Genomic DNA, 27,328 nt, shown 5'->3' on the forward strand with positions numbered 1-27,328 from the left:
TATGATTAACATCTGAAATGCATCCCTGAAACGCAGCAGAACAGGTTTAACAGCACAATCTGTGTTGTAAGAGACCTACAAATACAAGTGTCTAGGCAATAAGCATTCTTCATGTGTATAGAAAGAAAAACTCTAAATCCAGCCTGGTCTGTACATAAAGGTCATATCGACCATATTCCTCCCCTACCAGGAAGAAACACTCCTTCCCTCAGCGCACAAACCCACACACAAATGAAAACAATCTAGAAATCAGTTAAGCTAATGGGTAAAATGTATGTATAGGGCAGGACATCAGGATGAGAAGAAACAAAGTAAATGCTTGAATTACATATAATGAAGCTGGTTTTATGTGTAGTTCAGTAAAAAAAAAAAAAAAAAACCACACGTAAAATACAAACTTACTAGTTCATCTACAAATACACAAGATAACTGAAAATACTATTTTTACCTTACTAACATGCTGATCATTAAAACTGTACCACTGGTCATCACTAAAAGATTTTATACAGGCATAATAATGCCCACCAGCAGCACTTCCAGAATGAACCATAACAGAGAAGAGCTCATACAGTAAAGAACTCTGGGGAGAGAAGAAAAAGGTGACACATATTAAGTAAAAGTAACCAAGTGATCATTTAAGAAAGTTTAAAAACAATTACACAAACCCAACATATATAAATAATTGTGAGTTACAAAACAGATCTGCACAAGTGCATTACTGCAGTAGACACTGAACAAAACCAGAGCTCTGATATGCAAGACTATGCAATAAAAGAAATAAAGAGGAATTCCCTTTCACTGGTGGGAAGAGACAGAAGACCAAATTATTTAAGAATAAAAATCATGGAAACATTTTTTAATTGACTTAATGCACTACTGCTACTTCTTTTCTTTACAAACCCTGAACTTGGCACCTTCTAGCTAGATAGGTATTAAATATATGTCCAGACAAGAAACAAAAGTAATGACCAACTTGCTGTAGCTACAAAGGTTATTTGCTATCACACTTCTCTGCATTCCTGAAGATGGCTTTTGGCTCCTTAATGCATACAGCAAACTAGCAACATGCCAGTCAATGCTAAGCAGCACTCTGCACTGGTTTCTCAATTCTCAGCATACACTGCATTCACTGTGAAGATATCCAAACCAAAAAGCTAACATGGCTTGACAGCTAGTTTGCCTTGAGAACAAGCACTGAATTACTTGGTCAAAGCTACTATCAATATTAGTACATGACATCTGCATTACAGATTAAAATACTCTGTCCCAGCTCCAGTCAAATGTCTACCTATTAATTTCTTACTCCTTCCCAGCTAAGATTGACAGTATTCAGACTTTTATCATAAAAATCCCTCACAAATGGTTGAAGGCAAATATGAAACAGGGCCAGATGTGCACACTAAAACAGTCTTCAAGTATTTATGAAAGCAACAGAGCCAAACAGCTTCCTAAGTGTGAATAAAAGGTACTAGCCAAACTTCAGGTGACTTCACTGAATAACGACACATAGCAGTACACACTGTAGACATTACCATAAATCAAGAGTTTTGATAAATTCTGTATTGACAAGAAAACTCAATCAGCTTTCTCAAAGATCTCTGCTAATCTTTGTCGCACAGAAAGATGGTTTATTCTAGACTTTAACTCAAGATGACTACAAGAATCATTAACATTTAGATCCATGGTCTCATCTATACAACTGGTTTTATAAGGAGAAGAAATGAATGACTGACCAAAACTTCCCAGTCCTCTCCTACTAAGATGCAAGACAGTAAGTTAGTAGGTCTTTGACAGCTTCAAATAAAAGACATTGTTCATAAGACAATTTTTGAAGTTTCAATAAAACCACACACCCTCAGCCTCTCACTCCACCCCCAATATCAGACTTCAGTATATTTTTACCATTTACACTTGTGATGGGTTGACCTTGGCCAGCAGCAAATCACCCACCCTGTCACCCACTCACTCCTTCCCTCAAGTGGGACAGGGGAGAGAATTAGAAGAGCAAAACTGAGAAGACTTGTGGTTGGAGATAATGACAGTTTAATAAGTGAAGAAAATATAAAAAATAAAAGACACAGTACTATTATTCACCATCTCCCAGCAGTGGACAATGCCGAAGCTAGTCTGAGCAACAGCTACTTTGGAAATCCCCTACTTTTTACTGCTGAGCATGACAGCAGGGAATATGCATGGAATATCCCTCTGGTCAACTCAGCCACTCCAGCTAAAACACCCTTCCAGCCTCTTACCCACTCCCAGCCAATTACAGGTGCAGAATGAGAAAGAGAAGACCTTAGTGCTCTGCAGCACCATTCAGCAAGGGCTAACACACTAACGTGCTATTAACATTGTTTTAGTCACAAATACAAAACAGAGCACCATATACACTGCTAAGACAATGAACTCCATGTCAATCAGATCCAGTATAACTTTTTTTAAACATACCTTTTCATTTCCAGCTTTAGAAATTCTTTCTGCTGCACTATTGCTTTCGAGGCAGATTCCTTCATCAACTCCATCATCATTAGAAAAATCATTGCTCATCTGATCACTATGACAACTGCCTTCATTTTCAGCTCCACTATCAGTGCAACTCTCAGTCTGAGGAGACTTCTTAAAACAAAACATAGATACTGATATTATACAGTATTTCAAGATACATAGGATGAGAATACATTTGTGAAATGAGAAAATTCCAATCTGCAAAAGCAATGAAACTCCTCAAAAACCTTGAGACCTCTGCAATTCAGCATAGAGAATGGACTTTCTGTTAGTAGCTGTCTTCAGTCCATCTCTAACATGAGTGTTTTCTGGTCTTGTATGCAGTTGAATCATAATTATCTGGTTTCATATCTGATCAGATTATATTTGTTACTGGCCTATTTCATTTATTAGTTAATTCAACTAAATACCTGGAAGTCTAATATCAGGTAACAAATCTTATTATAAACATGGCATTGTTAATCAGAATTGATTTGATTGGAAATATTTTTAACCCCAGTCAAAGATTTTTCTTCCATTTCAACTCATTGCACAGAGTCAAGGTATTACAGTAACAACGATTAACGTTCTGTTAGCTTAAAAGCACAGCAAACTACAAATACAGCTCCTTTACTACAAGGCACTATTATCCATCTCTTACCTCATCTTCTTTCCTCTGGATAATTCTTTTGCTTTTGACAGTTGTTAATTTTGTTTCAAGTTCTATTCTCCCAAATCCCATTTAGCTCCTCTAGTAAAGCAACTGGATACCTCTCAGAATGTAAAAGGTGTACTTCATAAAACAAAGGTTTGTATAAGGTTGGAAAAGCCCCTCCATACACTTATCGAGGCAGCATTTATATCATTACAAGATAGCAAAGTCACAGAACACTTTCAAGTATGAAATTAGGAATACATTTAGTGTTTAATATAGAAGGCACACTAAATACTTCTTGGTGAATGGAACTGCATATGAATTTTGGCCGATATGTGAAGAACCCTTCACATATCAGCCAGAAGATGATGGAAGTGAAAAATTAACTTTTAAAAATCTCATTTCTACAGCACACGCAGCATTGTGAGTCAGAGAAAAGGAATTCATCATTAGTCTTTTCTGGAACAACTTCAGCACCTAGAGTTTCAAAACTTTACATCACCTCTCGTGACCAAAACAGATTCAGACACAAGTTTAAGAAACAGGTTTTACTCTGGATTTGAAGTATATGTTAAAGCCTTGAGACTTGTGCTTTTAAATCACCTGTGAAGACATAGAAGTTTCTTCATGGAAGCATTGCAGAATTAAAGAACGTGCTTCTTTTGCAAGGTAACAAAAATGCACAAATTAAAAAACTTAAAACACTGCCATGGCACAGTATTTTAAGTAGATGAATAATGTTGTTAAAGTGGGTTTATTAGACCGACATTTTAATTTTTTTAATAATAAACTTCAAGAAAGTTACAGTCTTTTTGCTGAAACCGTACCTCATCCTCAACATCAATGAAGACACTCATGTCTAACTCCTCAGGAAAAGTCATACGATCGTTAAGTTTAATTCTGTGCATAGTGGTATAATCAAAGTCAAATCTCTTCAGCTGTAATGTCAGTAGATATGGAAAATGCAGGAACCGCAGACCCTAAATGAAGCAAAAACAACATTATGCTACCAGGATTTACAGTTACCAAAAGTAACTTTTCCAAATGATTTGGTCAGTCTTTACCTTCCTTGCATCACATTTCTTCTTACATCTTTCACAAAAATACTGATTGGGGCCATCAAGAATCTCAGGCTGAATGAAAGCATGCAGTGCTTCTTCCTAATAATAAAAAGATGTTACCTGATTTTTAAAGAATATTTACTATGTAGGGATAAATCAGATTGATAACTTTAAAATGAGATTGCAAACATATACAAATTACTTAATTAAATCTACAATCAAAATTTGATTGACATAAACTTTGATATAGAAACAGAGTCAGGAAAATATGAAGAGAAACCAACCTTTCTACCCAGCCCTTGGTTAAATAGCCAAACCACAATTACTGCTAATCATATTTCATAAATCCAAATTGTCTGTGTTTTAATAAACATACACTATAAAATGAAATTCACTCCTGTTACCTTGCACATCACATTTACTAATGTTTGTTCAGTCCCCTGCTAAGCTTATTTTTTAATCCTGCTTTCGCTCTGTTCTCCCAGAATTGAGACTGTGGTTCTGCATTTCAAGAAGTGTTTTTCCCAACAGATAGCATCCAATAATTACTGGATGCAGTGGGGAGTGGCACCAAAAAAAAAGATGTTACTACAGTTGCTCAGTGCCCTATCTGAAGACAGCTTTAGTCCCATTCTTAAGGACTTTGGAAATTTCAAGATATTAAGTGAAATGTAGAGAAATGAGTGAGAGAAAAGTATTTAAGCTTCATTCCCAAAGGAATGGGAAAAGATACAGCCATCTCCTATGAAGATAGAACTAGCCTCCTCCTAAGCATAAACCTTTATGAAGCAACTGACTGATAACTAGAAATCTGTCCTCTTGACAGTTCTGCCAATAATATGTAAATCCAGGAGTCCAACATTTTCCACTTTGCTCCTCTCTACAGCAAACAATACTTAAACAGAACCAAGCTGATCCTTAGCAACCTCCAACGTAACTTATAATGAAGACGGTGCACATAAGTAGTATATACTTGAGAATAAATTTGTTCAAATAAAATTCACTAACAATATTGAGATAGGTTCAGTGAGGAATTTTGCCCAGAGATTTTGAAAGTTAAAACCTTTAACCCAGTCAGCTTGCAAGTTGACAGGCTCTGGGCTTCTGAACTCCAAGTGGAATCCAGGAATTCTCTATTCACCTATGGAGGTGAAAACAAAACCAACTTGCATATTTAGACATTCAGTTAAAAACAAAGACGATCAACAGAAACATTTTTAAATTCATCACCTCTAACGAAGGACTGTAGCTGTTCCCTGAAGTCTGAATATGTAAGAAGTGGCTTAGCTGAGCAGAGTAAATTCAACCAATTGTAACATGGCTGGGACAGAATTCAAGATTACTATCTACACCACATTTAAGTCATGCTTTGAGAAGAAATTGAGGATATGCCAAGCTCTTCAAAAAGCCTTCCCATCTGCCTTCTTTCTTTGAGAACTCAAGGAAGCAGCAAGAACAATAATAAACCAAATGCTTTACCAAAGTACTGTGTTCTTCAAGGAGAAAAAACTCCTTTGTTAAAAAGGACTGTATTTGGGTAGCAACTACTCACAAATGAAAGATGCGGCAAACTCAATAGAACAACTATACACTGAAGGCCATCATTTCACTTAAGCACTTTTGGATCCAGCCAGAAAACCTTTTGAACAGCCCTGAAATCACACCTCTTAGGCAGAGAGAGGCCCTTCTAGACACGTTAAAACATTCTGGAGTCTGAATTAAACTGCTGCCTATGTATTTATTTCCTGGACGCTATAGAAACTAAGTTGCCTTTTACTTAAGGGTAACAAATAACTAATGTTTTGTAAGATTATGCAAATTTTCAGTAAGATAATGTACTGAAATGTGAAGAATCACATTCTGAAAGACTAAGCAAGTTATAATCCTGCTTAAAAAGGGGTAGAAACAGATGATTGCATTTTGACTACACTGTAAACTAGTTAAGGAGTTAATATTCCGAATAAAAGTGAAGAAATTAATAACCAACCCAGAAAACATCACATGACCATAGAGCTCTTATGAATCACATGACCATAGAGCTCTTATGAATCAAATGCCAATTAAGACTATAAAAATATATTTTGAGTTTAAGAAAAAAGTTACAATTCACGCATCATCATGAATACAAGTGTTGGAGTACACAACCAAGACAAAACCAACTAGGTTCTGCTTAAGTAGATTCTAGTGATGTGCAATTTAACAAGGAAACAAATTTTTACTGATGGATAAAAGCGATCCTTCAGACTCTCCAATACTGAACAAAATATTATTACATCACTCTTGGGGTTTCACTGCTTTCCATACATAGGGAGCTGTGCTCTGAAAAGAAAATGCTATGTCACTATTTTTAAGGTATATAAATATCCATGTATTTTTCAATCCTTGTATGAGGAATATTGCTGTTCCTTGCATTTACTCCTTTGTATCTCCTCCAGTTTACACCAAAGTTAGTTCTGCTGATCAGGATGTTTCTTAACATAATTCCTATGCTAATACAGTTCACCATTTTCTACTCTGACAGTTTACTCAAAGCCAGAGACAAAGCTTTCATGTTGCACAGCCTATCACATGACGTTTCCATTTCTGGGCAACTCTGCTTTTAAAGAAAATGTTAACTTTTGAAGTTATCTTTGAAGAGGTAACTTATGTAGCCTTGGAGGTGCTAAGCATTTCCAACACTCCAAACACATAGACACATCTCAAAACACACCATAAATGATCAAGCTATAAATTAGTATGACAAAGGCTATTTAAACTTTTTTAATAGTTTAAATAATCAAAACAACAATATGGGCTGGAGGGAGACTTCTGGAGATTATATGATCAGTGCAGGTCCAGCCTAAAGTACACTGCTCTGAGCAGTAGTTTGACTAGTTTTTTACTGCAAGCATTTGTAAGTGCATAAATTTGCAAAACCTGTGATCAGGAGCAGTAGAACCTTTGTAAGTGGTTCCACAATAAACAGCAATTAAGCAACATTGTTCCTGGAAAAACTTAGAAACTAATTGCCATCTTGGATTTTTCAGAGCTCATTTAGTTTTCCTGTCTCTGAGGAACATGCTCAACTAAAACTACAAAACCTTGTTATCAACCTAGCTTAAAAAAGTTAATATCACATCACCCATATTCTAACAGGTCAGTGATACCATAAAGTACATCAACACAGATGTACAGATTGATTTCTGCCCAAAAAATCTCTACCTGTATGCGTGCTTACGTCCTCAAAAGAAAAGCTAACATAGAGCAGCTGGAGAAAACTAACACTTAATGAAACAGAATTGTACTTGCTGTACTTCCAGAATACTTGTATTATTGCTACTCTTCCAGTATTGGAAAGCAATTCCCACTGTTTCATAGTAACGTAGTTTCAGCATGCCAGCTAGTTCCCCATTGCATCTACTCTTCTTTCAGCTGTTCTGCATCTTGCAAAATTTTTATGTTGCGCAGTCAAAAAAACCCTCCTTTTTAGCTTATGTCTAATGCTGTTAAATTCAGGTATCTATATAAAAAGATACAGTACCTACAGAAATCAGTAAATGAACTGCTGCTCCTGTTTACATCCCTGAAAAAAATTACATTTTTTAATGTCTATATTCCTACCGATCCCAAGAAAAAACTGATCCAGGCTTTTTTAAACCTTGTCCTTGAAGAGTGCAGGCAGTACAAGTACCTTTTCAGAAACTATGTTGAGATGCCCACTGAGAAGATTTCAGTGTCCCAGAGCTGCCCTAAAGAATTGGTAGCTATGTAGTCTTAACTGCATGAACTTGGGGGATGGAGTAGGGAAATCAGAGAAAAATTTCAAAATGCAAACCTTAAAAACACAGCCAAGAATTTCAGAATTAGTTTATATTAGGAAATAAAGAAAGCATAACATTAGCTTGACAGTTTTTCTGTTCTCATGTATTTAGAAGTAATATACATATATGTTTATGATAGATAAATGCAACATTTCAGGTATCTACATTTTTGTGTTAGTACACAATGTCGAACAGTGGGATAATACATTTTGTGGCATTCTACAGATTAGCCTTACTTCATGCTCATACATCCATTCTCTCTTATTAGAAAGTAGTGGAAAATCACTTACCTCTAACTAGAGTTCTTTGAAGGTAGTATCCTCCTTAGATCCCCTATCTTGGGTTGTGTCGCCTGCTGCAGGTTCCCTCAGGAGCTGACTAGCAAGGTCTAAGAAGTTTTACATTCCCTTCTATAAGCCCTATTAGCGCATGTTTGAAGTTTTTGATCTCTTACTCATACCCTTTCACCTACACCTACTATATCAACATCATCTATGGATCAATGGAGGATACTACCTTCAGAGAATTCCATTTAGAAACAGGCGATTTTTCCCTTCTCCAAAAGCAAGTATCCTCCATATCTCCCCACTGCTGAAGACTACAAAACTAAAAATTACATCTGCTATAGATAATACAAATGCAGAGAGGAGAATCAACTGAATATATCAGAATAATAATTAAAAAAGCTCAAAAATTGAAGCATCAATACAAATTGCAACCATGTAACTAAAAAATCTTAAGACTATTTTTGTCAATATGGTAAACCCAATAAATGCTGATTTACAGGAGAAATATCAAATACTACTGAAAGCAATCTGATACTTCAGTTCTTCATTGTTCACGCTTTCTGTGTTTTTACAAATGTACAGGTGGGTTTTCTTAGCATTTCACTATAGACTTCTCTACTAAAGAAGAAAGCTTCCATGAGACACATGTACAGTGCATCATTAAATGTGGAATACAACTATACCTGAACTGAATGGTTTTCACGACTTTAATAGCTCAGAAAAATCCCATTTTTGATTAAAAAACACAACAAAAAATGTTGTTTAGGGAATATCTCTAGAAATGAGTTTTTAAAGGTGAAAAAGGAAGCTATCTGCATATCAACTGTATCAACACAGCTTCCATTAGTTGGATAGTTCTAAAAAATTTTAGTGCAATCTTAAGAATTCAAAGGACTTCACTAACTTTAATCTTATTTGTGAAATTTATGTCCCTCATTTCTACTACTTCAAGATCAGTATTTAAGGTTTTAAAGTATGAAATATTTTGAACCTACACTGCAGTTTAACCTAATTCTAACCATTCTTTTCTTAACAGAATTACTGTTAAGAATTACAGATTATTAGTGCCTAAAAATATTGCCAGCACACTAAATACAAGAGGAGAAATACTTAATATATATTAAATAATCCTAGCAAGCCAATTACACAAGTGTTTGATTAAAACAAAGTTTACTGAAAGATTTGATTTCTTATTATTTCTCACTTCGTCATCCGTAGCACAAGTACTTTAAGCCACAACAGTGGCATTTCATGGGTCATACTGACTTCTTTTCAGGCTGGTGGAAAAAGTAAAACAAAAAACTTCTATAGGATTTCTCAGCAATATATATGCTTGCCAACATCAGTAATGCTGGAGCAAAAGTGACCAAGGACAATGACATATGATAGTTTATTACCATTAAACTGCTTGTTAAAAGCATTTGGTATTTAAGAAGTGAACTTGAAAAAGCATGGAAACAACATGGCAAACTAAAAAATGTAAGTCGACGTTCTGGTTCTTTGACTGATTTTTCAATAACGCTATGCAAATTTAGCAGATGTGCCAAATACAGATAATACAGCCTAAATACAACTTCGTGATCTCATAAAAATATCTTGAGTAAATGCTGAGGATTTTATCAGGAAGAAAATAACTGATTACTGCAGCCCTAAGGCAATACAGTTGCATTTCCCCTCCCCTTACACATGCACCAGTAGGACTCATTGAAGGGCAAAAGAAAAAAACCAAAACAAAAAATAAACCAAAAAGCCCCAAAAAATCTTCTAGAACTTGCTAGCTGGTTCACTGCACAAAGACGAACACCCCAAGATGGAGTATCTAGGATGATACTTACCATGTAACAAATTATACCACTGTCGCATTATGTATTCTATGTGTGTATGGATGCACTATTAGTCAGCATAATAGTACACACCACGCTAGCAAACGCCTGGTTGGAACCGTACGGACGGATGACCAATGGAATATCCAGGTACGTGTCGATCCTCCAGCCTTCATAGCCACATTCTAGACATCTTACATAATCCTTCAGTTTGCCTTGATACAGTTGGTTTATAAGATCAGCCTGAAACAAAGACATTCAACAGAGCTTTAAACAAAGGAAACAGAACATATTTTGGTTTAGTTATACAATACAATGCCCTTTAAAAAAATATCTTGTTTGCATAGCTGCACATTCAGAATATCATTTCCCAGCGAGACATTAAACTCTTGATTTATTGTTTTCTCCTACCCTACCAGTGCACAAAATTCGTATCAACTGAGCTTCTCAAACCACATTATATAAGCTTCATTGTATATACTGCATGGTCACCTCTTAAGAATGACTACAAAACTACCAAAAGTTTCCATTTTAAAACAAGTCTGATCTTCCAGACATTAATAGATTGATGCTACAAGTCTACTGTCTGTCTCCAGTGGTAGGTGCAGAAAGAAAAAGAAGTGTTTGTCAATCTAAAAATCTGTAAGTTGGCCTACAATAAGTTGGCCATTTATCAGAATGTAGCATGTGTTATTGCCATAATTTAACCCCAGCCAGCAACTAAGCAATACACAGCTGCTTGCTCACTTCTCATCAGAAAAGTAACACTCGTGTTGTGGTAAGACTAGTTCAATAACTACAATGAAATAAAACTACAATGAAGTTTAATATTATTATTAATATCATGATGATGAAAAGGAATATAATAAAATGAGAGAGAAATAAAATTCAAGACAAATGATGCACAAGGCAATTGCTCACCACCCCAGGGACTGATGCCTGAGCAGTGATTGTCCCTCCTAGACAGTTCTCTGCACTTTATATTCTGAGCATGACATGATACAGTATCAAATAACCTTTGGTTAGCTGGGGTCAGCTGTCCCAGCTGTATCCCCTCCCAACCTCTTGTTCATCTCCTCACTGGCAGAGGATGGGAAACTGAATAATCCTTAGAATAAATACTACTTGGCATTAACTAAAGCAGTGTTTTCAAAATTATTCTTGCACTAAATCTGAAGAGCACTGTACCAGTTACTAGGAAGAATATTAACTCTATCCCAGATGAGAACAGGCCAGTTATGAATAGATTGCAAACTTTCTCCTACATTAGAAGGGTCAACTTGAGCTTTAAAAGCCCATAACATGGCCTAATAAACACTGACAGTGAGGAACCTATCTCAGGACTTACACAATCACCTTGTGCTTCAAGTAAAAACTAAGTATCCAGAGTTTAGAATATTCCACTTCAACTGAGGGAATAAAATACAAGTAATGCATTCTTGAAAGTCATACATTATAGTAGCCTAAATACTGCATCTAGTAAGAAAACTGGTAACTATTGCAGACTTTCAATAACCTGGTATTTAAAACTCAAGTAACATTTTTCACAACAATAAAACCCCACAATACCACATTGCTGAATGAATGCAAGTAAATTTTTATATGCCTACCTGTTCTGTTTGCTTCCATTTCTGCTCCAAAGCATCAAACATGACTCTACAAAGTTCCTGTACATCATGCTGCTGCCATGCTGTTAGAAAATTAAATGAATTTTAATTAAAACAAGAAACGTTATTAGTCTGAAATCTAACTTTAGCTTGAGAATACTTTCTGAAAAACTATCAATTTGTTTAAGTCTGTACCTATTATTTACTACATTATTAACTGTGGCATGTGTTCAATTCTACAAGCAGCTGCCTCTCAAATTAAGTTAGAAAAACAAGCAGCCAGCTTGCTCAGTGTTATGCATAAATCAGATTTACATACATATGACTATGTAAAAAATACAGAAATGCTAAGATGCACTGTTACAAAATAAACTGGTTCTGACTTATTCTCCACTTTGCACTGACTCTCTAGAACTCAAGGTTCAATCCTTATTATATGATTACTACATGGAAAAATCAGAAGGTTACAGATTAAAACTATCCTACATAAAAATAGAGTATTTGATTTTATGAAATTATTCACATTATTTTCTATTTAAGTGGAATGTTTGCATTTGACATCTGTGATTGAAAACAGATGCACATTTCTCAGAGCTACTTCTCTAGAAACAATTAACAACTGTAATGATTGCTTAACTGCAAAAATACAATGCATTTGACTTAAACAGCCTAAAACTCACAAACATAGCTTCTTTAAAAATCAAACACACACCGCAACAAAATATCTATTTAGAGTATTTTGTTTCCCTTGAAATAAAGTATATTCAACTAATTAATTTAAAATATATCAACAGCAGCTTAGTTCCATAACAGGCAGTTGCTGAAGGAAACCAGAGAAGCTCAGTAACTGCACATTACCCTCACTACTATCCCATCCAAAACTCCGTGTAACATCTGTTGTTTCGATTGCTCGTTTTTTACTGGTCTGCAGTAAAACAAACAGTCTTTGAAGCTGGTAGGGGATACTCATCACAGGATCCTCTTCAGATTCCTCAAATTCCCACCTATTCATAAGACAAGTTATTTGACAATTAAAAACACTTCAAAAACATTACTCAAAAAGGTATTCAAATCAGCATTTATTACATTTCAAGAGGTCTGCTTAGATTAGACATTAATTGAAGCTTTGCTTCTTGGGAAAAGTCAACTGAAATTATTTTCCGCTTCTGAGGTAAATGTCAATACTATAAATGTATAAATTTGATAAATAATTCTGAAGGAATTCACTGCACAACTATGCATGAACTGCATTTAGTATAAAACTTAATTTCAAGTTTGCTGTTTTCAAGATGAGGCAAACTCTTTAAAAAGCTTGTCCCAGGCACAATCATTATCTTAGCATTTTGCTAAAAATCTGAAGCTTTTAAGCAGATATAAATCTGTCTAGCTTTTCAGAATCCCAACAAGGAACTATATATATATATATATATATATATATATATATATATATATATATACACACACACACATCAATATATACCAGCACAAGTTTAAGAACAGGTTTTGATAATATATACTCACTTATATAATGCATTTCTAAATTCAGGAGTCATGAAAAGTGTTTGTAGAAGGCTGTTCAAGTAGCAAGTCATTGCTTGATTTACTAGCCCCACATAACCTAAAAATACAAGAAGAAGTTGAAAATAATACAAAAAGATGGTAAATCAAGAGTTTAAACATTTGAAAAGAGAACAATTCTGTGGTAATCCTGAAGAAAGCATCCATCTGTTATCATTTATTGTTATTTTCACTATAAAAATTGAGGGAATATTACAGTTGCTCATTTCTGAGCACAACAGATAGTTTACACAATAATTTCCCTGAATTACACAAAGCTATTTCAATGACTGTGAATTATGTTCTACAATAACCAATATTTAAATACTGCAATGAGGTAATAACAAATATTTCAATAGTAGATTTAAATGTTTTATAGAAGAAATTAGAATTTGCCAAGAAGCAATTCCGTATTAGCTTACTTACTGCATGACGTTAACTAAATTACCCTAGGTATAATGTAAATGTTATTTGTATCTGCATTGGTTTGTACTATCATCTCAGAACTACAAAATAAAAAAAATAATGCCTATACAACTGTCTTCCAAAACTTTCTCCCATAATAAACAAATAAAAGAGCCACTAAAAGTCAGTGTCATTTTTATTTGCCGAAAAGGAAATTATTCACTTACACCCATTTTAAAACTACAGCAATGTTTTCTCCAAAATATGCAATATTAACAACAGCTGATAAGTAAGCAGCATATAATGAAGTACAGTGTAATAAAGAAATTAAATATGCCTATTAATACTCTGAAGCTGTCAGTTCCATACTAGTAATGAAAAGACAGCTATTCCATGCAAAACGCAGGCATCTTCTGTGAGGCAACTGTGAGAACACATTTTATTTATTGTTCTATACAGATCATCTTTTCACAGTTAAATGAAAAAAAGGTATGTGGTGGATAAAATTCATATAAAAAAAAGTCTACAACACACAGAAGTGGTGTAATATGAATGTTGTCTTTGTGTCTGCTCAACAAATTTAGTATCAGGAGTTTGTTTCATTACTGAGCTGTAACTTGCTGTTGTCCTTGCTCCCTGTACAGCAAAGGCAGCCAGCCAGGCTCCAGGGCTTGAGAGGCAGAGCCGTGCTTCCAGAGGGAGTCTCCCCTTACTGCTGGGGAGCAAGGCAGTGGAGGAAACCTCTTGGGGAATCATGTTGTAGGCAGAGAAATTTCAACCAGAAGCTTCAGTAGGAAGACTTCAGGTTAACACACAGAGTGCAGAGATTTGGCAAAAGTCCCTTTATAACAGAGTATCACATACTCATTAAGCTGTGAGTGAACACACAGCCCGAGGTGAGTACTTCTTGATAATACAATCCTGACTACTCGACCAGAGACACAGTAGCAGCTTAATACTGAGAAGGTAGGTCTCTGTCCCAAGTAACAAAATGATGGAATACAGGTCTCCTGTTCCCTGTTGAAACCAGGATATTCCCAAAGCAACATGAGAAAATTGTAGAAAACATAATAGAAGACCTAGAAGGGCAATGTGTTTTTTTTTTTTAAATAAATCATAATTTATTTAAATCTTGAAGTGCTACTACCTGAAAATATGCTAAAATAGTTATAAATTAGCACTGTCTTTACAAGAGAGAACAGTATACCTGTTTCTGATTTGCTCAGGACTGAAGAATAAGAATAGCTTTGACTGACATAGTCAGTGGTACATCCAACAGAGCCTTCTCTTGGTAGAGGGCCTATAAATCTGTCTTGTGCATTGTCATCTGTTGTACTCGACTCCTCCTGAAAACATTAATACATTGACTTTACACAAAAATTAGACAACAATTTTTTCCTCAACCACCTACGTGTTTCATTCTTTCTCCCTTGGCCAAGAAACGAATTTTGCTAAGCAAATTACATATCTTTTACAAAACTGCAGACATACAGCTGCTGGTGTAACTTGAATTCCACCCTCCAAGTTCTCAATCCCTTGAGAAATCAGTCTTTGCCATGAGTGGAAGCAAATGCCCTTCAGAAGACTGTATCAAATACAGTACTATAACACACACAATAAATTTGTAATTTATCATCTATGTCTCAAGTTTTCTGCACTGAAACACAAGATTTTTTTTTCTAGATACAGAAATTAAAACGTATTATTCCTTCAGAGTCACTCTCAAATTCAGACCTTGTGCACAATTATTTCAACATGGGTTCCCCTCTCCCCTTTTCAGATAACTAAGTCCACAACAAAGGATAAATAGGCCATCATTATGTTGATATGAGAGCTGAGTAATAAATTTTAATATATCACTAGTCTATCCAATCCTGATTTAAAAGAACTGTAGCCATGTTTAACTTTTCCTTCATGACATACTTGAGAAACAGGAAATTTCAAATACTTTATGGCAGACAGTTACTTCTAGCAACACTGGCAACTTCTTTTTTTTTTTTTTTTAATTACTACTATTGCTTTCTTAAATGTAAATTTGGAAGCAGGTAACTGCTGTTGACATGGGATAATAATTTCTGAAAATTCTATCAAAGTGGTCTAATACTTCTTTCAAACACACAGAGGAAAAGGATTAGGTATATGAACCTGGATTGCTAAGACTTATCCCTAAACATGTAAAAGACTAATTAATTATGTAACCTTAGCAGAAAATTACTCACAGCAAAATGATACATAGATGACAAGTATGAATAAAAGTGACAGCAAATCATTACTAAAAGAATTAGTCCCATGCAGGACAACCCTAGAAGTGTAAAATAGTATAAAACTCTGTTGAGAAGGTTCCTGAACAATCTTACTGTATTAAATACATAAGACAGTTTTATTTCATTTTCTAATCTCACAAGAGCAACACAGAGAACACACATCTCTCTCCCTGCAATGCTTACGTGGTTGAGCTAAGAGTTTACTTACGTAGCTGAGCTAAGAGTTTACTTACCGAAATTATATGAGGCTGCTCACCATCTTTGTCTGTTAAATGTAGAAAGTTCTTCTTTCCTGGCTCAAAACCAGCATCAAGAATAGTTTTTTCACTGTTCTGATCTATTGGAGTCTGCTCAAAAGAACAACAAAACACACTTTTTGTTTTTAAAGTTCTATACACAATTAAGAGCTTCTGACACATTAAGATGAAATGAAAGTTAATTATCTAGTATAAACATAAACACTCTTTAATATTGAAAGCGCTCAGGAACAATTTAAGAAGCTGTAAATTAAGTATTACAGTATAGTTTAATCTTTAGAAGTTGGTTAACGTATTCAGGAGTTAAGACACTTGTCTATGAGTTTCTTGCAGATTTACAAACCATATAGGGATCTATATACCTTGTACAGACTTAAGGAAAAAAGAATTCATTTCAGCAAGTATAAACATGACACGAAATCAACTAACATCTACTTCTTAAGCAGTCTTACAAATCTTATAAGGGCATCTGTAGAAATCATTAAGAAAACCAACAATAACTTGCAATAAAGGAAGTCATATTAATTGTATTTTTTATATATATTAAATTCAAATATGCATAACAAATAGGGAGAGACACTACACAGCATGCTTCTGTGAAGAAAATGTTTCTCAAACAAGACCATGGGAAATAGAGGAGATCAATTATCATGGGTATTATTGAAAATATATACTGATAATGAAGCCCAGCATTACATCTGAAGGTTCATATGAATTTATTTTGTCTAATGATTACATTAAGAACACATTTTGAGTCTAAAATGTGGATATAGCACAAAATAAGATTCAGAAAAATCAAAAGAGTGGTGTCAGTCTGCTCTGGTGCACCTACTACAAATTTTTACAGAAATTAAATGAGATTAAATTTATGCAGGAATTAAATGAGCACTACGCAATGCAGACAGCAGCTTTCTGTAACACGAAGATTTCAATGTTTGCTATCAAGAGGAAATAAAAAGCACTTCTGCCATACCGTATCAGTTACATTATCTCCGTTTCCCCACATTAAATCAAAAGTTCCATTCACATAGCCCACTTTTGAAGCCACATCTTCAAACAATCTTTTAAGTGGCGTGGAAGCTGGCAGGTTCAAGGTAACGCGCTCATTCACTGTCTTGGAATTTGTGGTGTCTTGTATTATACAGAGCACCCTAGGTTCCTCGGCAGCACTTTCCACCTGAAACAACAGGTGGAAACAACAGGAGGCAATAATTCATGAGTAAATGAATTTTGGAGTTTTTAATAGAAAAAATTAAAAGTAAGACTTCATAAATAAAGTTTACCATATTTTTACAACCTAAGAATCCTGAAACCTGACTTTTTTTTTTTTTCAAACAAGTCATAAGAAAATTAAGAACTTTCCAGTTTTGAAAAACACATGTAAAAACATTTCTATGTGTGCATCATGGGTAGAGATGATCTGCTCAAGTACTGCACAGAATTTCAGCCAGTAAGCAGATGTAAGACTGCTTCAAATCAGGAACAGACTTTTAAATCATCACTTGAATTTCATATTTTGCTTTGACATCATCATAAATTCTGCTTTATAATCATAATATATGTAATCATTTTGTGGTTCTTTAGTAATTCAACCCAAATTATCTGCAAGATTCCAAATAATCTTGGAAGCTGACCATTAGACAAAAAGTTTCGTAATCAAGCCACTGACTTTCTTCTACTAAATCCACAGCTGCACAAGTCACAGGACAAAGTCTTCTGTCTGAACAGCGTAAGAAAATTAAAATTGCCAAATGGCTACTAGACATTTTCAACAGCAATTTCAATATCTCTGAAATCAGAAAAGTAACAAATCTTGAATTAAGGTGGCAATGGAACAGTGGTAAAATTTTATGGACAAAAAACTTGGCATTTTCCCAACATTTTCCAACATCGAAAACCTGGGACTCAGTCTTCTCAACTTGTACCACAGAAAGTATTAGTAATGCATGTCAGAGCACTCAAATCTCAGTCCATGGCAAAAGGGCAATCATCCAAAAAAGGCAAAAAGATGCATGCAGTGCTATCACGATTATCAATGGAAAAAACATTAAGAAAAAGCAAGAACTGTGCTCATGCTAAAACTGTCAGCCACATCATAGACACCTTCTATAGAATAAAAAAAGTACAAAGACTTAAACAACTCCAGCATCTTTTGTATTTCTACACATCCAGCCTCACTACACAGATGACCACCAAAGTTGTCTAGACCCTTACAAGAGCCCTTACACCACTAAAACTTTAAAAAATAAATATTTTCAGATGCTGCATACTTTTATGTTACAAAATTTCCATATCAGTTGACAATCTTCATGCAACTGTAAAGGGATAGCTGACTACTATGTCTACTCCTATCATCAGAAAAAAAGCTGTCAGAGAAGGTCAAATAAAACCACACCCTCTTCTATCTGTATTACGTTAGTTTGGTTTAGACTGTGATACTTCTTAAGACTTTCAAGTTCAATTTCTCTAAATTTATCAAACGTCATGTCCTGTGTGTAAATTTTTATTAACTGCACACTCAAAAAGATTCAAGGCACCATTTCCAGCAAATCTGTAACAGTTAACCTTCATACATTTAGTGTTTATTGAAGAATTTTAAGTTTAGGAACTACTTTCCAAGATGACAGACAAAACTATTCCTGAAATGTTAACCATACATTAAGAAGAATATAATATAGAAGTCAAGGTAATTTTGACATATATCCTCTTTCATCCACAGCACACACAGACGCATAGGGCTGTACTTCACTAGACTAAAATGAAATTTCATTAGTGATTACTTCTCCTAGGTTCTTTCCTTGAAATTTCCCAGTAGTTTTTACATTTTCCTTGAAAAACTGCACATAGTTTTCTTTCATTGTGTGGTTACAAAAGAAAAGACAAAGCTTGTTCAGTGGTCTACTTCCTTTATATATCCTGAGAAGATGAGCAGCAGCTAAAACACAACAAACCCCTAAGATCAACTTACACTTAAAACCCAGATTCCTCAGCAAGAGCAGAGAGGCTTGCTCTGGGTAAAAGTCCACCCTCCTATGTAGAACAGTGCAGAGAGGGTAACAGGAATTTGCTAATATTTGTACAACTTTAACTAAGCTAACTTAAGATTTAATAATTCCCATAGTAACTTCGTACTGATCCTACAACTTGACCTACTATTGTATATGAGGAGGTCAGGAATAGAAGTTCACCATTGGAGAGTCAATTGCTTGTTGTCTTACTGCCTTTACATAACCAACACCTTAATTCCCCTCCTCTCTGCAGAGGATACCTAGAAATTCAACTCCTACTCACACTTTCTCCACTGCCTTTGATAGTGCATCAGTTGCTACTGAAAAACAATTACACACACATTATCTGATGAATGGAAATAACATTAAGTAAACAAATTACAGAAGATTACAGAAGATTTACTGGTTGAGTTGCTGGATGTTTCATGTCAGACAAATCTCTTACTTGTTCACTGATGTAATTCTGACAGACAACTGGTTTAATTCAGGGTTACTACAGCAAAGGGTATTAAGCCATCATTCATGCTGTCACTACTTCAACTTGTTCATAGTAAATACATAAAAGACTAAATAACCTCCATCCAACTCTATTCAGGATAAGCATTCCCATATGCCATCTGGACTATAAGTCAACGCAAATATCATCTTTGTGGCTATTTTACTATAAAAACTGTGTAAAATATGTGAAATGCCAGTGACAGGTCTCTAAACTATTTTGACAGGCTGTTATCAAACTGAATCCACAAAGTAAACACAGAACTTAATTTTTATCAATCTAACAGCTACACAATTCAATTTTTAAAAAATAAATCTAGAGGGCCAAAACCTCACAGACCAGTGTAAAAACATATCAACACATTCTTAGTTTGAAGCTTCTGCTGTTAAAATAGCATTTAATATGTACATAACCTCTGTGTTCAAGAACATGCACAACACTCAATAGTTCATGCTCATGTTAAGAAATAAACAAAGCTACAGTATCATGCTGTTACTACATATCTTGGCTATCATTTTATGAAGTTGATTTCATCTGTCTACCTGTGAAAATTTCTTCTTCATTTCAGCAAAGATACTTTGTCTGCAACTCCAAAACATATCCTATAGCATATAAAAACAAAATCAACAAGTCATAATTGTTTATAAGTAGTAAATTGACTTTGTGCAAAAAAAAGGTCAGTTTTATGCTATAAGTAAAATATTACTACTGAGTTCCAAACTACTATTTGGATAATAACTCCAAAAGGAATAGCCTCCAAATATTACAAGAAGTTCTCTATTAAACACAAAGTTCGGTGCATGCTACTTCAACATTTAAATGATCATAGAAGCAGTGTTACATAAAATGGTGCTTAAGCTGTAATACACAACTTACTACATTTCATAAAGTAAAATGAGTGGAAAAGAAAATGTAAACAACAATCCAAGATATAAAATCATAGCAACAAATTCCTTCAGTATATTAAAAACACCCTCTGTAGATAGGTAAATGTTTTACCTCAAATGGCTCCAATGCAAGGTTAGCATATAACCCTGTAATTCAGTTCATTATTGCATTTATAAATTATGAAGCTATCCAATTTCATTTGAAACTCATCCTTCATGCCTGAATTATTTCCTGTAGGAAAATTTCTGTTAATATGAACCCATTTTCAAGTATGCAGCTAAAGGCAATAAAGATGAAGTTACTGACTTTTCCTACTCCCAACACTCTTAAAGAAAGCCTGCCTCAGAACCTCTATTGTACTATCAAACCTGCAACGATAAACCTAATCTGCTTTCTGACTATGGACAAACGTCACATTAACTAGTTTCTGAATCTGAAGCAGGAAGGAAAAACAGGAAATGAGAATAAAGATGGTGATACCATCACTATTCTTTTCCAAGTGTCTTCAACTGTGCCTTCAAGTCAAGATTATCAAAACACAAAATACTGACGTAATCTTTACTGACGTGTCCTATTTGCTCTACCAAACAACCTAAAAAAGTAGCCCAAATTAGACCAACGCATTTAACTTCTGAGCAGGATGACACATAAGGCAAGTCTGCTTGCTTTGCAAACAAAGAACTGAAGTTCCAGTTTTGAGCTTTTCTTAATTCAAGATTAGTAGTTGTATCTAGCAATTGTTTTGTTTACACATCAGTTGTGAATTTTGGCTTTGACAGAGATTTTTAAAATTAAAACCAAGCAATAACAGGAAACAAACACCATCACAACCGAAATGTCTTGTTGTCTACTTTTTTTTACCTGCTCTTAATTGTAAGACATACATTTCAGTAAAGTGACTTAAAAGTTAACAAAGTCCTAGAAGCACAATTTTCAAATTGTCAATTTCTAAGTCTTCCAATTTTCCTTGAAATTGGCATCTCCTAAGACCCCTCACTTTTCCCTGAATTCCTTCTCTACAGAGACAGGCAAATGAAGTCCAGCATACACATGGGTATGAACAGTTTTATAGTATGCTATTTCACTTGGTGCATGCATTGGAGGGTGGAATGGAAGGACAGGCTTCACACCCCACATGAACTGGATAGAAATATCTACAAGTTGCTTCTTTTATAAGGGTGCTCTTATGCTAAGTTCTTAGCTCCTAAGTTCTCAGTAAAAGACTGCTGGAAAATATTCAAGAGTTATTTAATTCTAAAAATGGCAAAACTTGTTTTTCGAGATTACACATATCAAAATTTACACATTACACAATTTATAATACGTTCAGGAATTTTAGAAGTAACTAAGAGCCTTCAGCTTCTCTGACAAGACAAATCAGAAAACAGGAGTGTCAACTTTTCAAATGCAGCATTCCCTACTTTTCAATCACAACATTCACTCTACTGCTCTATCAATATACTTTATAATAACCACTAGTTCAGTTCTACATTTTACAGAAAAGCTCCTTTCACCATGGAAATGTATGCTTTAAAGTATAGTGAAGAGAACAAAGATTGTCCTATACATAAATGCCTAAATATTACTCAGACAAAAATGACTCTGGAATTCACCAAACCAATAATTTATTGCACCTCACAAAATAGATGAGTACATTAAGTACACAGTTTAAAGGTTTCAAACTAACACACAAGATATTTCCAAGTACATACAAAGATATCCTACTGCCTTTTCCTCAGAAGGGGTAAGAACCACTACTCGGATAGCAAGCACATCTGTTCTGTACTTTTGAGAAGTCCTCGAAGCCAGGTGTTGCTACTTTGCTGTACCACATCATAGCACGCGCACCACCTGTAGCTTTATAAAATAAGCTGCAGACTCTCAACTGCATAAGCATCTAAAAAGGCAAATGCAGACTGCTACTGAAGGCTACAATGTAGGAAATTATCCTATGTCTACTTTCCCACAGAAATCTTCAAGCTAATGATTTTGGTCACTAAATATTCGAAATCTTATTTTGCACGTTAACCTTTTAAAAAATATTGTAACGAATACTTCCATCCCAAGTCACTCCATCTTTTACACTCTTCCATTCCTAGAAAGGAGATGACAGTCTCAAAACCTGCACGTACAGGCTATCTGAAGCCTTGCAAAAGACTCTTTATAATACAAACATGCAATGAACACACAGGTCTGGCATAGGTGGACATTCTAGAGTATCATTCTACATAAGCATTTACCCCATGTACCTTTTTAAAGAATATGTCATCTTTTTTACATGAAATAACTTCATTTTTAAGTTGCAGAGCATAAAGCATATTGTAGCGCTGAAATAATTCAAGCTGGGATTCTGTACATACTAACAAATAAAGCATTGTTATTAGTGCCATCTGCAAGACCGAGACATTCACTTTGACCATATAGGTTCTTTATTTGTTGAAAACGGGAACAAAAAGAATTAGCATTACCGGATTTGTCAAAACAACATTCAAATGCAAAAATATAGTGTTTTTAACTTAATTTAGATGTGGTTTGCTATTTCTCAGCTTTGAATCACTGAGTTAAAATTCTGTAGTAGCATTTTACTAACCATATCAGGACACACCAATATAAATATATTTTATTTTTCAAATGACAGACGATTCTCCCAGGATTTAAACTCCTGCTTCGCTTCTTTAATAAAATTGTTTTCAGAGATTGAAAGTGAGACCTAAAGCTAAGCTCAAACTTCATGTAGATTCTCCTCAATGTTTCCCAATTCCAGTATTTCCAACAGGCAAAAATATTGACAGCATGAATCAGTAAGTAAAAATCACAAGTTTTGGGTCAAGAGTTTAAATAACAGATGTGTGAAGTTCAACTGCCAAGTAAAGTACATGGCCTACTGAGACTTCAAATCATCACCAGTAGAGAAGTTCCTACATGTCCACACTCCATAAATAATTCTCACAAATCATTGCAATACAGAGGAAAGACAAAGAGATCAGTAGCAAGTGGCAATGGCAGATGGCATGCTTGCATTCACAAAATGACCTGGATGATTAAGCCTAAGAGAAATTCTCAAACTTCACATAGCTTCAGCAACTGGAAGACTACCATATGAAACACACACAAGTGACTAGTGCCTATCATATTATTGCTGATCAAACCTTCGGAGCATACATTCCAAGTTTGTGTAACTGGGTGCATGCTTCTAGCAATTACAAGTATGGACTAAAATTTGATAGCTTTAAGTAGTTTGTATTTGTACTTCTTATTTCTAAAGTATCATGGCACAGAAACATTCAAACAATAATTAATAATTCTGTTCAACTGAACAGAAGTTTGTTTCAATCCTCTTGGCAATAACAAACTGCAATGAAATCAGCTCCTCGTGAAAGTACAACAATATTTCAGGAATTCTTTCAGCCATTCAAAGAACTCTAACCCATTAAACACCACACTGGATACCTGCTGACAGTACTGCACTCTTCACACAATGTGAAAGGCACAGACCTTTCCAATATACACCAAGTAAATGGAGAATAATCAGAAAGAGATGGGTTACCATCCCCACTCCAAAAACCTCACTCTTTACCCTGTGTATTTTGAACTATGAACTTGAGGGCCCTTGCAGGCTACAATACCCTTCTCTCCAATCAGGCTAGTGACACTCCATGCTTTTTCCCAGTCCAACAAAGCTGTTTTTACAGAAGCCAGCTCCCCTGATACAGACAGGTGAGCAGGTCACTGACCTAGGAAATAAACAAGGTTCTCAGAATGAGCAAAGCATTGAACAGGTGGTCTCCATAATTTTGGACATTGCTATATTTACTCATCTACTGAAGAAAAGGGAAATCAGACTCATAGTTGGGTTTTTTTTTTTTTAAAGTTACCTCTTTCCTCTAAAAAAAGACAGCTTACCAGATTAATTATGTCAGAGCACTAAGAATTGTTACTCAGCACAGATGCCTCACTGCAGCCTGGTTTGAGTTATTGAGGGAACAGTGCACTAAGAGTTTGTGAATCAAAACATACTTTACAAAGAGGTTTTTTTTATTGTACATGTGTAAACTAAATACGTTTTGTTTAAGTATTGATCCCAGGAGGTCTCAGTGAATAGAATGACTTTGAGCTGTTAACTTGATATATCTTGTGTTGGAACATTTCCCAAGGCAAAATATTTCTGAACAACCTTTAGACACAATCATATAATTTTGCATCTGACTGACTGTGGTATCAGATTTGTGAGAGCCTGAATAACATACTTAACCCTAGCTTGAAATTTTTCATTATACCTGGGGAGACTTCAGGCTAAATTTAACAACTGTGCTTTGAAAACTACTGCAAATAAACAAAGTCTTTCTGTCCCATTACTAGTCAGGAAAAATATTTACCTCACATGAACTCTAAAATACCATGCACGTTTATGAATACACATCTTGACTCTGACCACTTTCCCAATTACTGAATCTTTGCCTCCTCTCTTTTTTTCCCCCCCAGATGGGATATCAAGGATTCACAAAACTTAGTGAAGCCTTTTCAGTCTATCCTCTTGACTAGGAACAAGACTGGAAAATAGGAAGGAAAGTTACCAAAAGTTACCAAGTACCTGTGTATTTGGCCAGGCTGAAGTTGAGGCAATTTTATAAGTAAAAGCCTGTACTGTGTTGTGGTTTAGATTTGTGACTGGAAAACTGTTAATAACAAGTTTTAGCAAAGTGTCAAGGTCTTCTCTGATTGGTACCCCATCAGTGAACAGCCTGAAGCATTTACAAATGACTAGGAGGACACACAAACAGGCAGGTGACTCAAACTAACCAAAGAGAGATTCCATGACATATTACACCATGCTCAGCACCAAAAGAGGAAGGAGGTAGTTTAATGAGGTTCTATCTTTGCTTGTAAATTGGGTGGGCAATGGTCTGTTCATAGGACATTATGAGTGACAGCCTTTGCATCCCTTGTTTCATTTACTGGTTTTCTCTGTTCTCCTTCACTCATTAAACAATTTTTAGTTTAGTTGCCTACCAGAGCTAACACACAACAGGGTTATTTAACAGAATAATCTTTAAAGTTATACCATTATTGTTTTAATTTGACATAAATGAAATGTGGCTTTATTGTTTGTTCGTGTTTTTATGCTCATTGCTTATCAATTTTTAATATCCATTCACCCCAGCTAGGTCAATAAAGATTTCAAACAATTCCCTCATTCCCACAACTACAGTTAGAAAGGCTTCCAAGACAGTGCAAGGGAAAAAAAGGCCAATAAAAATTTGCAAAATATTTTTGAAAAATGTCTACAGAGTAAAAAACTAAGGGACTTTAAAAACCACATACAGCCTAGCCCAATTATGTCTCCCATTATAAAACCTGAACTAGAGTTTCAACCTAGGAAGTCTCTTCAGTTCACACACCAATGCTTTGTTGTTTCACTAAATGCATTTGCAGCATTGTGTCCTTAGTTATACTATTTCCTCTATACTTCCATCTACAACATTCACCTGTGACTTCCTCCCCTAGTATCTGATACATTTTAAAAGACAGAAATTGATGCCTGAATGAGTTAAGACCACTGCAACTACTAAATAATGATGCCCTTATACAAGAATATGAACATAAGCATCTCTTTTGGAAACTCAACATGTAAGACTTGGATGAATTTACAGTGTACTAATAACAACTTCACACATACACAGCAGCCTAAAAACTTGAAACACCCCAATGCTTCAGTTGTACAAGCAATTAAAAGCTTGGATAGCTGCAACTGCTGCCAGAAGAAGCTGTCCTGCTCTCACATGCTTATTTGTGCACCCACACCATCCCCTTTCTTGTGCTGGTGCTAATGATCATGTAGCTACATGTTGAGCAAGTTCATGTAGCTAACTTCTTAAAATTTATCATTTCTTGGTAGGTTTTTCAGTGGTTTAGTTTTAACCCAAGTCAGCCCTTTAGTTTCTCAACAGAATCCTTAACTCTCTTGGAAAAGGACTAAGTGATTTAACAGTACCATCAGAGAAGCAGTAGTAGCAGTATTTTAAATGCATGTATTACATTTAACAATAATTAAATTAATAAATACTAAAAACACCTAGATGCACCGCAACTCTCTGGTATCCTGAAAGATTGAAATGACTCTCGCCATTGTTCCATATGAGTTTCTGTGAACATTAACACTGCTCACAGGGAAGCGGAGTAACTCCCATTTTTAATGGCCTATCATAGAATGGTAGGGGTTGGAAGAGACCTTTAGAGATCATCTAGTCCAACCCCCCTACAGAAGCAGGTCAATCTTGATCAGGTTGCATAGGAACATGTCCAAGCGGATCTTGAAGACCTCCAAGGAAGGAGACTCCACAACCCCTCTGGGCAGCCTGTTCCAGTGCTCCATCATCCTCACAGTGAAATAGTTTTTTCTTATATTTAAATGGAACTTTTTGTGTTCCAGCTTCAACCTATTATCCCTTGTCCTGTTGTTAGATACAATAGAAAAAAGGGATGCCCCAACTTCCTGAATCTCCTATCTTTAATTGCTCTTTAAAGCAAAAAGTATAATTTCTGTAACAACTCTTATTAGTTTCACCCTCACATCATGCTCACCCTGTTGTCTAGCCTGTACATACAGGATAACTGCTGGTGATCATGGAAGAGATCATACTGAGACTAATTGCCCTGGTTAAGTGAATGCTAAGAATGTGTTTCTATAATGTATGACTCAATACAGAAAGGGGTACAAAATAAAATTCTGCTGCAG

The 27,328-nt window shown here is 35.2% G+C and overlaps 1 protein-coding gene across 3 annotated transcripts in view; it reads right to left on the reverse strand.

Annotated features, from left to right (window-relative positions):
* The window catches only part of USP47 (ubiquitin specific peptidase 47), a 56,363-nt gene that overhangs the window by 20,885 nt on the left and 8,150 nt on the right, over positions 1–27,328 (reverse strand). Inside the window, exons 2-12 of one of the 3 annotated variants that reach the window (XM_061999110.1) lie at positions 17,174–17,377; positions 16,177–16,290; positions 14,887–15,025; positions 13,239–13,335; positions 12,576–12,721; positions 11,721–11,800; positions 10,204–10,353; positions 4,204–4,299; positions 3,967–4,119; positions 2,449–2,613; positions 449–580 (exon numbers count right to left, since the gene is read on the reverse strand). In XM_061999110.1, the coding sequence (XP_061855094.1) occupies positions 449–580; positions 2,449–2,613; positions 3,967–4,119; positions 4,204–4,299; positions 10,204–10,353; positions 11,721–11,800; positions 12,576–12,721; positions 13,239–13,335; positions 14,887–15,025; positions 16,177–16,290; positions 17,174–17,377 (1,476 nt within the window). Of the gene's footprint in view, positions 1–448; positions 581–2,448; positions 2,617–3,966; positions 4,120–4,203; positions 4,300–10,203; positions 10,354–11,720; positions 11,801–12,575; positions 12,722–13,238; positions 13,336–14,886; positions 15,026–16,176; positions 16,291–17,173; positions 17,378–27,328 lie in introns of all 3 variants that reach the window. The other 2 variants (XM_061999109.1, XM_061999111.1) reach the window with 2 other exon arrangements.

Source organism: Colius striatus, chromosome 7 (genome assembly GCF_028858725.1).
Source record: "Colius striatus isolate bColStr4 chromosome 7, bColStr4.1.hap1, whole genome shotgun sequence".
Classification (NCBI taxonomy): domain Eukaryota; kingdom Metazoa; phylum Chordata; class Aves; order Coliiformes; family Coliidae; genus Colius; species Colius striatus.